General features: G+C 42.0%; 1 protein-coding gene across 1 annotated transcript in view; it reads right to left on the reverse strand.

The window, feature by feature from the left end:
- The window catches only part of LOC126208066 (transient receptor potential channel pyrexia-like), a 182,120-nt gene that overhangs the window by 82,681 nt on the left and 87,084 nt on the right, over nt 1-12,355 (reverse strand). Inside the window, exon 6 of the mRNA XM_049938885.1 lies at nt 7,234-7,572. Within this exon, the coding sequence (XP_049794842.1) occupies nt 7,234-7,572 (339 nt within the window). The remainder of the gene's footprint in view (nt 1-7,233; nt 7,573-12,355) is intronic.

The following is a 12,355-nucleotide window of genomic DNA, read 5'->3' on the forward strand; positions in this document are numbered from 1 at the left end:
GGATGATACCGGTACTTTAGTTCTCAATAACCGCTATTTTTCGATACTTGTTTGGTTTCGATTATAACATTTTTTAAATTTTTTTACTAATAGCCGAGTAGAAAAACGAAATGTCATTTAGCCATTCCTAAATCAACGGCTTTTTTTTTAAAGGAATAATTTTTATTCGTAAAATTTGCATTGGTTTAAAATATTGCATTGTTACAGAAAATGGGAAAAGCGATCAGTGCTATTTGCCGAGAGAAACGAGTAACAACCACGTGACGTAAGAACTCCGAATTAGTGAAGCTGAATTAGGGTTTAGTATCGCCGTTCAGACCTTTGTCGGTATTGCAGATCCTGAAGCTGCTATTTCTCAATCAGTATCTCTTAGATTGGCATCACGAGGCTGAGTGAACATCTTTTCAGTCCTCCCAGCAACGAAAAACTCCCAGCAGTACAGGGAATTGAAGCCGGGTCCTCCACAAGGCAACAAGTCACGGAAACCACTCAGCTGAAGACGCGGACAGTGATGGTTTACTAGTCTTATTTTTATCTGACGTAATCCTACGTATTTGTCCGCCAGTTCAGCAATTGTAGTGTTCTTTGATTTAAAGTTAAGTTAGATTAAGGATCGTCCCATGGATACTTGTTTCGCTGTTCCGGTCATACTGTCTCTCTGTGTATTACTAGTAACGTCTCTTTTAACGTTAGGAGCTTTTTTGGGGGCGGAAGAGGGCGTACATGGTGGAATTACTATGAAATATGTACGAGGGTAAGTCAATTATTATCCGTAAAGCAGTTATAAAATTTTATTATAATCATTTTTCGACATAGTCTTCTTGCGTTTCAGTGCACTTGGTGCATCGTTGTACAAGCTTCCTGATACCCTCATTTTGAAGGTTCTCGGTTGAGCTGCGACCCAGGAATGCACCTCTCCTCTCACTGCTTCGTCCGAGGCAAATCGATGGCCCATTAATGCCTGTTTGAGAGGACCAAACAAGTGATAGTCGAAGGGGAAAGATGGGGATTATATGGAGGATGATCCAGTACTTCAAATTTGAGTTTCTGGAGCGTTTCAGCAGTGTGGGCAGCAGTATGCGGACGGCCATTTTCGTGCAACAACACAACACCTTTTGACAACAATCCTCGGCATTTGCTTCGATTTGCAGGCTTTAACCTGGCAGTAAGCTTCTCACTGTAACGTACACTGTTTATTGTTGTGCCCCTTTCCCCATAAAGTTCCAGTACTGGACCATGTGCTTCCCAGAAAACAGTAAGCATCAGTTTTCCTGTGGACGGTTGGGTCTTGAACTTTTTCTTGCACGACGAATCTGGATGTTTCCATTCCATACTCTGCCGTTTACTCTCCGGCTCGCAGTGAAGGATCCATGTTTCGTCACCAGTAATGACCCTGCCTAAGAAGTTGTCCCCTATGTTACCATAGCGATCCAAATATTTTTTGCAGGTTTCCAAGCGTGTTTGTTCATGCAACTGTGGGAGTTGTTTTGGGACCCATCTTGCACAGACTTTATGAAACCAAAGCCTGTTGTGGATGATTTCGTAGGCAGAGCCGTGACTATTTTGCAGACGATGTGCCACTTCCTCAGTAGTTGATCGTCTAAGGGAATCATTTCACGTGAACGCTCAATACTTTCTTCATTTGTGGCGGTAAATGGTCGCCCGGCTCCTTCATCGTGCGTAACACTTGTGCGATCATTTCGGAATTTTTCAAGCCATTCGTAGACACTTCGTTGTGGCAAAACACTGATCCCGTACTTTACCGAAAGTTTTAGATGAATTTCGGCCCCTGATACGTCTTCGACCACAAAAAAAAGTGGATCACTGAACGTTCCTCCCCTTCGGTGCAACTAGACAGCGGAGCAGCCATGATTAATAGCACGGCAGCGATAATGAAACTAACCAAGCAGCTTGAAAATTGCAAAGATATAACAACAAATAAACAAAACATGCGTCATCAACGTAAAACGACAGTACTACCAAAATAAACAAAAATATAATTAAATTGCGGATAATAATTGATTTACCCTCGTATTTAGTAGCTACGTACCCAAAGCCCCTGAAAGATGCAGGCTACTGAGATGAGCACCTTCAAAACACAATTGTTAGAATACACTGTTGATTATCAGACTCAAAACCAATATAGTGGTGGTGGTGGTGGTGGTGGTGGTTAGTGTTTAACGTCCCGTCGACAACGAGGTCATTAGAGACGGAGCGCAAGCTCGGGTTAGGGAAGGATTGGGAAGGAAATCGGCCGTGCCCTTTCAAAGGAACCATCCCGGCATTTGCCTGAAACGATTTAGGGAAATCACGGAAAACCTAAATCAGGATGACCGGAGACGGGATTGAACCGTCGTCCTCCCGAATGCGAGTCCAGTGTGCTAACCACTGCGCCACCTCGCTCAGTTGACAAAATGCATGATTATATTCGTTTTCAATATGATTTGGAGCACTTTGATTTAGTTTCTTATTATATTCTCTGTTTTACACAGAGCCAAGTCATGCAGATGTATACTAATGTGAAACAAGCAACATGTGAAAAAGAGAAAATGAAAAGGGAAAAGTTGGGTCTTGTAATGAGGATCGAATCAGGAACCAAAGAGAGACCTGTTTTCCAGATCTCTGTGGGATTTTTTTCCCCAAACTTTACCTCGAAGAATTTAGGATTCTTTGTGTTGTTCTCACTTTGCATATAAAGCCTATTATGTCAAGAAAAAGCACTCCGTCTTCAGGCCACGAGTGGCCTACCGGGACCATCCGACCGCCGTGTCATCCTGAGTGGAGGATGCGGATAGGATGGGCGTGGGGTCAGCACACCGCTCTCCCGGCCGATGGTATTCTTGATCGAAGCCGCTACTATTCGGTCGAGTAGCTCCTCAATTGGCATCACGAGGCTGAGTGCACCCCGAAAAAGGGCAACAGCGCAAGGCGGCCAGGATGGTCACCCATCCAAGTGCCGACTACGCCCGACTTTGGTGATCTCACGGGAAGCGGTATATCCACTGCGGCAAGGCCGTTGTCGTTTATTATGTCAAGAGCCGCTCCGTATTTGCAGAAATATTAGGTATTGGCTACCATGATGAGCTATTCCTTCTAAAAGTAACATGATTTTATTATTTGGAAGTAATACCGACGTTTTTCTTAGCTAGATGCAAATAAAATTGTATTACTAAAAATATCTTTCGTCAGAATTTAAAAGATATGTTAACTGTAAGAATTAAAAGAAGAGCAAGTGATAAAAACATTTTCGACAGATAAAAATCGTATTACAGTCTTGTTTCTGTCTGATATTTGTGCTTATGCCCTATTAATTTTTATGACACACAAGACGCCCATGTGGTTTTTCTTCTTCTCTTCTTGTTTTTCCTTTTTCTATTCCTAACACTTTTTGGCGGTGCCGGGTTTGGTTGTCATTGCATCAATTTTGTTGCGGTTGTTAGTATTTCGCGTTGTTATTGTAACTAACCTATTTTTTCTTATCCCACTCTTCACTTTACTTCGTGCTAATGTGTGCTGTTCCACATTTTCAATTGTTTTGTTCTGTCTCTATAAGGTAGTTCAAGCTTTCTTTCCAAGTGGGACCATCTACCATATATGTAACTTTTCCTATAATTATAGGCTAGAATGTGAAAGATTAATCATTTAAGAAGAAAGTTTTTGTGTAATCTGAGTCTTATGTATTCTATGCCTCGGAGACTTTGTATGATTGAGGAAAAGAACAAAAAAAACAACGAATTCCATTTATCTGTTTTCTTTCTTCTTCTTTTTCTTCTTCTTCTTCGCCGTTCGGTATAGCCACAGTTCTCGCGGCTCCCCCCCCCCGCCCCTTCCCCACTCCCTCCCCCCTCCACCTCGTCGGACGCTCGAGTCCGCCCTCCGGCACTGGTGTGTGTGTTGTCCTTAGCGTAAGTTAGTTTCAGTTAGATTAAGTAGTGTGTAAGCCTAGGGACCGATGACCTCAGCAGTTCGGTCCCATAGGAACTTACTACTTACTCCCCTTTCTTCTTCATGTTGTTGTTTTACGTCGCAGCAGTAACGCGATCTATAATCCAAAGTGTTATTTCCTGGCCTCCTGACCTTTACAATCTTTTTCTCAAGTTTACAGAGTTTTTGTTTCGTTTCTTAAACTTAAACACACAAATTAAACCACAAACATAAAACTTTGATGTGGCTCATTCTTTGAAAACGTACTAATTTTCCTGAAATGAAATCACACTTCGTAATATTTTGAGTTAGCCGTGCCCATAACTGTTACTTATGTAACCATAGATATGGATCACTTATCTTGCTACCAGTTTCGAACTTGATTGATCATCCTGAGTCACATAAGCCTTCATCTGTGCAACAGTGTGAGCAAACAATCACGGCGTCAGAAACGATCGGTCTGTGTCGGATCATTTAACATAAGTTCTAATCTGCTTGAAAATACTTATTACTTCTCGATAGTAACATTTATAAAAGACATGACGTGCATTAACATTCCTTTCGTCTAATAAGTTACTGCTGTCATCGAAAAGCTAGATGAAAATGATCCAGCAGCATCACATGGGCAACTGTTCAACATGCGAGGTCTATTCAGGGTGGATCACCCAAAACTTACACCGCAAATATTACGGAAATCGAAAGTGCTATTGATGTGCGGTTTCCGAGGAATGGGCTGGTTGTCAGGGGCTTGTCTTGTTAGCCAGTCATCAGATTGTAATAATCTTTGAAAGTGTATTTTTTGTGCAAACACACACTTTTTAAACATAACAATGCGTATTGACATTAACAAACTCGAAGTAGGGTAACTTTGAATGCCAGTGGAGTCTGTTCGTAGGATTCTAGAGCTAGTCGTTTACGAGATATCGCATTGTGCAAAGTTTCCACATTGACACTTGTTTGTGTCGTTCAACCTGTTTAGTTGCTAGGCACGGTGTTGTTACATTTGCTTAGAGTGTGCTTGTGTGTTCTTTGATTGTATTGCGTAGTCAGTTAGTTTGTGACAGTCCAAGTAGAAAATCGAGAATGGAAAATGGGATTTACCTACGCGGAAAAAACCGACATGCTCATGGCGTATAGAGTGTGTAGGAAGAATACAGTTTGTTCTTGTAACGTGTATGCGGCAAGATATCCCAACAGATGTCAGACTCTTCAAGCATTTACGTGAAAGTAGTAGTGTAACACCTAGACGATGTAGCAGAAGGAAACAAGTAACGACAGAAGAGGAGGAAATTAATGTTGTTGCTGCTGTTGAGTTGACCCTCACGTTAGCCCCCGCGCAATTACACGAGGAAGTGTCATGAGTTAGGCAAGCGTCATCCCTATCACATGTCTCTCCCTCAAGAGCTGCGTGGAAACGATTGTGAAAATCGTCAATGGCATTAAGACGAGATACTCCAGATGTATAATGTATCTTGTTTAGTGATGAAACCACATTTACCAATCACGAGACTAGGAAGAACCTGTGGTACCAATATGATGGCTATCCAGCCCATAGTACACAAAGTCCTACAGAATGTCTTCACAATTGTTTCCAAGTCGTTGGATTGGGCGCAGAGGATCTGTATGGTGGCCGGTCCAATCTCCAGATTTTACGCCTGTGGATTTTTTTCTGTGGGGAAAGCTGAAAGACTTTACATGCTACACTCGATAATATACAACGACGTATTACTGCAACCTGCTGGGACATCCCCAGTGAAATGGTAACATGTGTGCAGCACTCGTTCCGGAAGTACGTATTGCCACTGCCGGTGGTAATTTTGGACACAACCTGTGATGGTCAATTGTCTTATTACTGGTCAGAACTTGTGTATGCACTTCTGTTGTTCTGTAGTGTTTGTAGTCTGCGTGCTACCACTGGTATTTTATAAGTATCAGCGTGGGAACTTTTCAAAACGACTCGACTAGGCTCCTGCAACAAACACCACTGACGTTCTGATTTACCCTACTTTTAGTTTGTTAATATCAATAAGCATTATTCCATTTAAAAAAGCACACATTTGCACAAAAAAATACTTTCTAAGTATTATTTATCAACTGTTGTCCGCCTCCGGTAGCTGAGTGATTAGTGCGACAGAATGTCAATCCTAAGGGTCCGGGTTCGATTCCCGGGTACCGAGCGAGGTGGCGCAGTGGTTAGCACACTGGACTCGCATTCGGGAGGACGACGGTTCAATCCCGTCTCCAGCCATCCTGATTTAGGTTTTCCGTGATTCCCTAAATCGTTTCAGGCAAATGCCGGGATGGTTCCTTTGAAAGGGTACGGCCGACTTCCTTCCCAATCCTTCCCTAAACCGAGCTTGCGCTCCGTCTCTAATGACCTCGTTGTCGACGGGACGTTAAACACTAACCACCACCACCATCGATTCCCGGCTGGTTCGGAGATTTTCCCCGCCCAGGGACTGGGTGTTGTGTTGTCCTTATCATTATTTCGTCACCATCGACGCGCAAGTCGCCGAAGTGGCGTCAAATCGAAAGACTTGCACCCGGCGAACGGTCTACTCAACGGGAGGCCCAAGCCACACGAAATTTACATTTTTTTTATCTACTGTTTATTCGCTAACAATAAGAGCCCATGACTACAATTCTAGTCTGTGAAAACCGCAAATCAATAGCATTTTGCGATTCCGCAACATTTTTCGGTGCGAATTTTAGGTGATTCACCCTGTATATGAGAGCAGCCGTTGTAAGTTTTCACAAAATTAACTAACGAAATACTTTTTTTGATTTTCTCCGCTCGTGAACTGGGTATTGTGTTGTCCTCCTCATCATTTCATCCTCCTCACCGACGTACAAGTCGCCCATTGTGGCGTCGACTGCGATAAGACTTGTACTTCGGGGCCGAACTTCCCCAGATGGGGCCTCCCGGCAAACAATACCATACGCTCATTTCATTTTTTTTTTTCAGTCTTTAAAATTTGCGTCTTTTTACATGCATTCGAACCAATTCTGGAAATAATTTTTACACTCTTATTTGGGACCTTAAAAACAGTTTTTGAAGTATTCAACAGTTTCGTGACCTGATGAAAATCGGTGTCCTCTCATTATATTTTTATTTATTTATTTACTTATTTTTTGTGACTTAAGGGAACTAAAAGAAGTCATTAGAGAATACACTAGGCGAATGCCGATAATGAAACAGTGATTATGGGTTGATGTACATCCTAACGTGTCGCGGCCAATCTTATTCCGCATTGTCGTCGTCGCGGGCTGTGGGTGGGATGTAGAGGCGGGTCGGCAGGCGGCACGGACCTTGACGATGGCGGAGTGCAGCGGCGTGCGGCCGTCGTCGTCCTCCGCGTCGGGGCGCGCGCCGCGCTGCAGCAGCAGCTCGAGCGTGCCGGCGGCCTGCGCGAGCGCGGCCAGGTGCAGCGGCGTCTGGCGGCGGCGCGACTGCGCGTTGGGGTCGGCGCCCGCGTCGAGCAGCATGCGCGCGCAGTCCGCGTTGCCGTCCTCGGCGGCCAGGTGCAGCGGCGTGCAGCGCGCCGCGCCTACCGCCACGCGCACGTCCGCGCCGCCCTCCAGCAACAGCCGCGCGCACTCGCTGTACCCCATCGCCGCCGCCACGTGCAGCGGTGTCTCCGTGTACACCTGACACACATGACATGGCTCTCATCTCGCAAGTTCCTTTTACACGGAAGACTTACTTATCGAAATCGACTACTCCTGAGGTGGTGCACGTCACGTGGCTGAGTGCAAATTAGTCGTCATCCAAATTCATCAGTGGCTCAGTGACATAAAAAAAGGGAAAGCATACATTGCGGGTAAATAAGAATATAAATAGATGCTCTTTCTATATTCGGACTCTGTGTAAGAATGATAGTCCCTCATAACTTCGCTTTTACGATTTTGGCACCAGACTGCACAGCAGACAGTATTTCATAATATATCTAATATTGTTACCGTGATATAAACAAAAATTACACTTGTGACAGGTGAGACTCTGCACAGAAATATGCCAAGGGCACTAGAATTGACTCACTTTCCACGAGAAGTGATTGAGACAAGAAAGTCGCTGGTGCAAAAAGAGCTTTTATATTAAGCAGGATGTCGCAGAAGAATTATTAGTAACCTGTTATTACAAACACGTATGTTGAACTCAGTTCAACAAATTATGTTGATATAGATTAAAACTTAGACAGTTCCAGAGCATTTTCTGCCACTTATGGTGGTCGTCTTGTGTGCAGTAGGTTGGACACAATCGACACTTCAGTATAATCCTACCTTCCAAGATTAACCCTTGATCTGCCCTTTCCTGATTTCTACCTATTCAGGAATTTCGAAGTCAGTCAGTCCTCATTGTGACCAGGAGGTAGCGTTTCAGGAACTGTTTTGCACCCCGTTCAACCGGGTGAGGTGGCGCAGTAGTTAGCACACTGGACTCGCATCTGGGAGGGCAATCGTTCAAACCCGCGTCCTGCCATCCAGATTTAGATGTTCCGTTATTTCCCTAAATCACTCCAGACAAATGCCAGAATGGTTCCTTTGAAAGGGCACGGCCCATTTCCTTCCTCGTACTTGACACAATCCGAGCTTGTGCTCCATTTCTAACAAAGTCGATGTTGATGGGACGTTAAACCCAATCTTCCTTCCTTCCTTCCATCCCATTCGAAAACTGGTCCTTGGCCCCCATAGCTCCAACCTGTTTTCAACAGTGGTTGTGAATTTCTTCAAAATGTAAAAGATAAATTGAAACAATGATCTGTGTCAGCCACTTTTATTTTCTACCACGACAAGTTTTGTGGTTCTACACCCTCATCTTCAGCTTGGTCAGTGCTTTAAATTAAAATTTTGTTTGTTGGATGTAGCCAGTTGTCTGATTAAACTTCATTTCGAAAATGTTACAGCAGAAAGAACCTTGAGGGTCATTATAAATATACATTTTTATCGTTAAATTACACGCAAACATGAAACAATGGCACAAAAAATTATTTCATGTTTATGTGCCATTTAATATTTAAAATCTATATTTATAATTATTCATATGCCATTTGTAATTCTGTTACTGGCTAACTGAGAGTAACAATTTAAAATTCTCGTGTGTCTCCTATAGCTCCTATAGATTAACTGCACGATCAGTCAAAATGAAAGGAAATTTATTCCCACTGTGAAGAACTACAGCTTTCAGGGTAACTTTGTTGCAATCTGTGAACGAGCCCGACTCATTTACTCTGAAATCAGGACCAAGAGTCTCCATAACAAACACAACATCGGTACATTGAATCTTGTTACCTTCCTTGGAGTACTATTAAAAAAAATCAAAGATTCTATGCATTTAATACTAAAAGCTCATCTTGTTTAGATCACAAAAAAGACCACTTACAGTCCATTAAGATAAAATATGTGGATCATTTGATCACACTTTCCTTGAAATGACGAGTCGTCATGCATCTCCCCTTCGCTGTCTTCTGCATGTTCGTCACTGGTCTAGTTCACGCAAGGTAACTTGGCCCCAGTGCAAAAACACATTCTCATTCACAGCGTGGTGAGTCCACCCATCGGTCTGGTGTCGTCTACTGATGCGAGCCGTGCGCGTCGTTCATTATGAACGAAACATTCTCTGCCCATATGGCACAGCAGTTGGCTGACACCCTACACTGCAAGAACGGAGGAGTGCACATGCCGGCTGCAAGCTTTGTCAAACGATTTCAAAGAAACTTTTCGGTAGAAAAGTTAGACACTCTCGCATCTCATAGCTTCATATGCTAGATTCATGGTGAACTGCCTATCATTTCATTAATGGTCATAGTGTGATATTTTAGTATTAAATAAGTTACTTTGTGAAATCCGAATAGTGTGCAATGAACAATAGGGATCGTTATGAGTTTGCGTTTGGTGCATGCTGGTCATACATTACTGTGTATGGATGTTAGCTAATTAATTGAAGTTTTCTTTAAATTGAAGATCTGTCTCCAGTCTCGAGAAATTCGATTGTTTGCATTGCACTCACTTCCATACTACGGCGCAAACGATGGACTGAAAGTGGAATATTCGTAACTTTCCTCTCTTCTCATAAATGGTTCCAGATACCGAAACGAGTTTTTGAGAATTAATAGTTTGCATAGTGGAGAGATTTTGCCATAGCTGCGAAACTTCCGTATCTACAGTGATGTACGAGTAACTAAATTTTTGAAAATGAAATAACGTAATTATTTCAATGGCAATCAATAGCTGGTGAAGTGAGAATAAGTATGGTTTGCAACAAACTGAAGAAGTTACACGTTTATTATTATACTGAGCATGAGCTTTTCATAAGCTATTGTCATAAGCTCTTGTATAATAATTGACTGTTTCGGGATTATGTCACAATTTCAACTGCATTAGCATGTTAGTGAGGTGAAATGATAACGAGAGATGGAAAGAAAAAATATACAAGTCGGTTGGAAAAAATCGCTCCTGTTCCAGTTTCATCTTATTCCTGTAATCAATTGTGTTATTAATAATAAGCAGTTAGTTTGTCGAATTAATGCCATAAGTTGTTAAGAAAATCGTCTGCAGGGTCGCTAGCTATAGACAACAAGTTCTCATGAGTAACCTTCATGTGTTGAATTGCATCTCCCCTACCGCGCGGTGGCTGACCACAGTGCAACCCCTACCATTACCGTTGTCCGCTCCTCTATTACACTGTCTGCACAGGTACGGGCCAAGTTATTTTGTATGCCCTCTTATCGGCAGTTCTTCACTGTATCGAACAAGGTTTACAGCAGATGGTAAATTAGGATATCGAACAGTTCTACTTGTTTTCGATGTGATTCCACATATTTTTGTCAGACAAAAATAACAGTTCGGTGAGCCGTCTGTTTCCCCGTCCAAACCTTGGCGACAGCAAAGGGCGTGCGGCGTGATCCTTTTAACAAACCAGTCAGGAGTGTAATACCTGAGAACAGCTTATGTTAAGGACCCAATTCATGTCCTAGTCGCAAACCTTACACCCCAAATAAATTTTGTTGTGCTTCTTTACAAAGATATTAAGTTTCCATTCTTGCGATTTCATAGTTAACCTTCCATAGATATGACAAAACTAATTTGCTCTGTATGCACAGGTATGAAGCATTTCCTTTCCTGAATTAACACAAATCACAAATCTTTTCGAACTTAGGACAACGAGCACTACCTTCAAACAAATTCTCCCGAGGAGAATACGGCAAGTGCCATCGCCTGATTTCCCAGATACTTCGCTCAGTGGAAGAGGGGTCGAAATAAGTGAAAAAGATTCACGGCTTGTCTGTAGGTACTCGTCTGTTTCTGAGAAAACGACGGTCTACGTTTTCGAGTATTTTCAAGTAATTTAAATGCGCTTTACCGCGAAGTATCCTCGGGCGAAATGGTGGCACAGTGGTTAGCGTCATGGCTTCTTAATTTTGCATCCCGTGTTCGAAAACCGATTATTGCTTTTTGTTTTTCATTTACCTACTCATGTCTTAGAAGATTACTACACGACTGTTTTCCAGGCTATATTGATATACTGTTGTCCTTATTTGTCTATTAGTTGTACGTCAGATGAGTGAATTTAAAAAATGAGAAAATCATTTGAAATTGTTTCCGGTGAAATTCCTATAATGTATCTTGATTCACAATCAATAGCAAGCACCAGTTTTCGGAAAAGTGATCCTTTATGCATGGTTTGCCGCCAAATTATTTCCAGCGCGCGAAATCTTCGCTCATATTAACGACGTTTCATTCCTGAGTAAGGTTCATATGAGGAAAAGCCACTGTGGCAAATCTACCTTCGCACGATGCCTGTGGTGTTTGGAATGTCTGCGTTTCAAATGTGTCTACAATCGTTATCGTCAAAGGGCACACCAAATCTTCCCGAAGAATAAATATATGAGTAAGTATAGGATTTAATATAAGAGAATTGATATAAGAATGAAATATTAAAATATTAGAATTTAAAAAAATTGGAACTCCGAACATTACACACACACACACTCACACACACACACATATATATATATATATATATATATATATATATATATATATATATATATAATAAATACAAGTATGTAGAATCCAGTTATAATTTTACGGTTAATATAAGACCTTTTTTTCCTAATTTGATAAGAAACATTCAAGTAGTTGTCTTCTACAGTCTTGGGTTCATAAATTAAAACAATAAAAATAAAATAAATAACAATAATAATCGGGTTTCGAATATGGGGCGCAAAATTGAGTAGCCACGACACTTAACACTGAACCACAATTATGTCTGAGGATAACGCACGGTAAAAGGCACATAGAATATCTCGCAAACTTGATAGTCTTTTTTTTTTCAGAAACAGTAATGTACCGATAAGCTGAGGCACGTGTTAGCTTATTTGATTCCTCATCAACCGAGTGAACTTCCTGAGAAATCGGGCGATGTCTCTTG

This window comes from Schistocerca nitens, chromosome 1, assembly GCF_023898315.1.
Source record: "Schistocerca nitens isolate TAMUIC-IGC-003100 chromosome 1, iqSchNite1.1, whole genome shotgun sequence".
Taxonomy (NCBI): Eukaryota; Metazoa; Arthropoda; class Insecta; order Orthoptera; family Acrididae; genus Schistocerca; species Schistocerca nitens.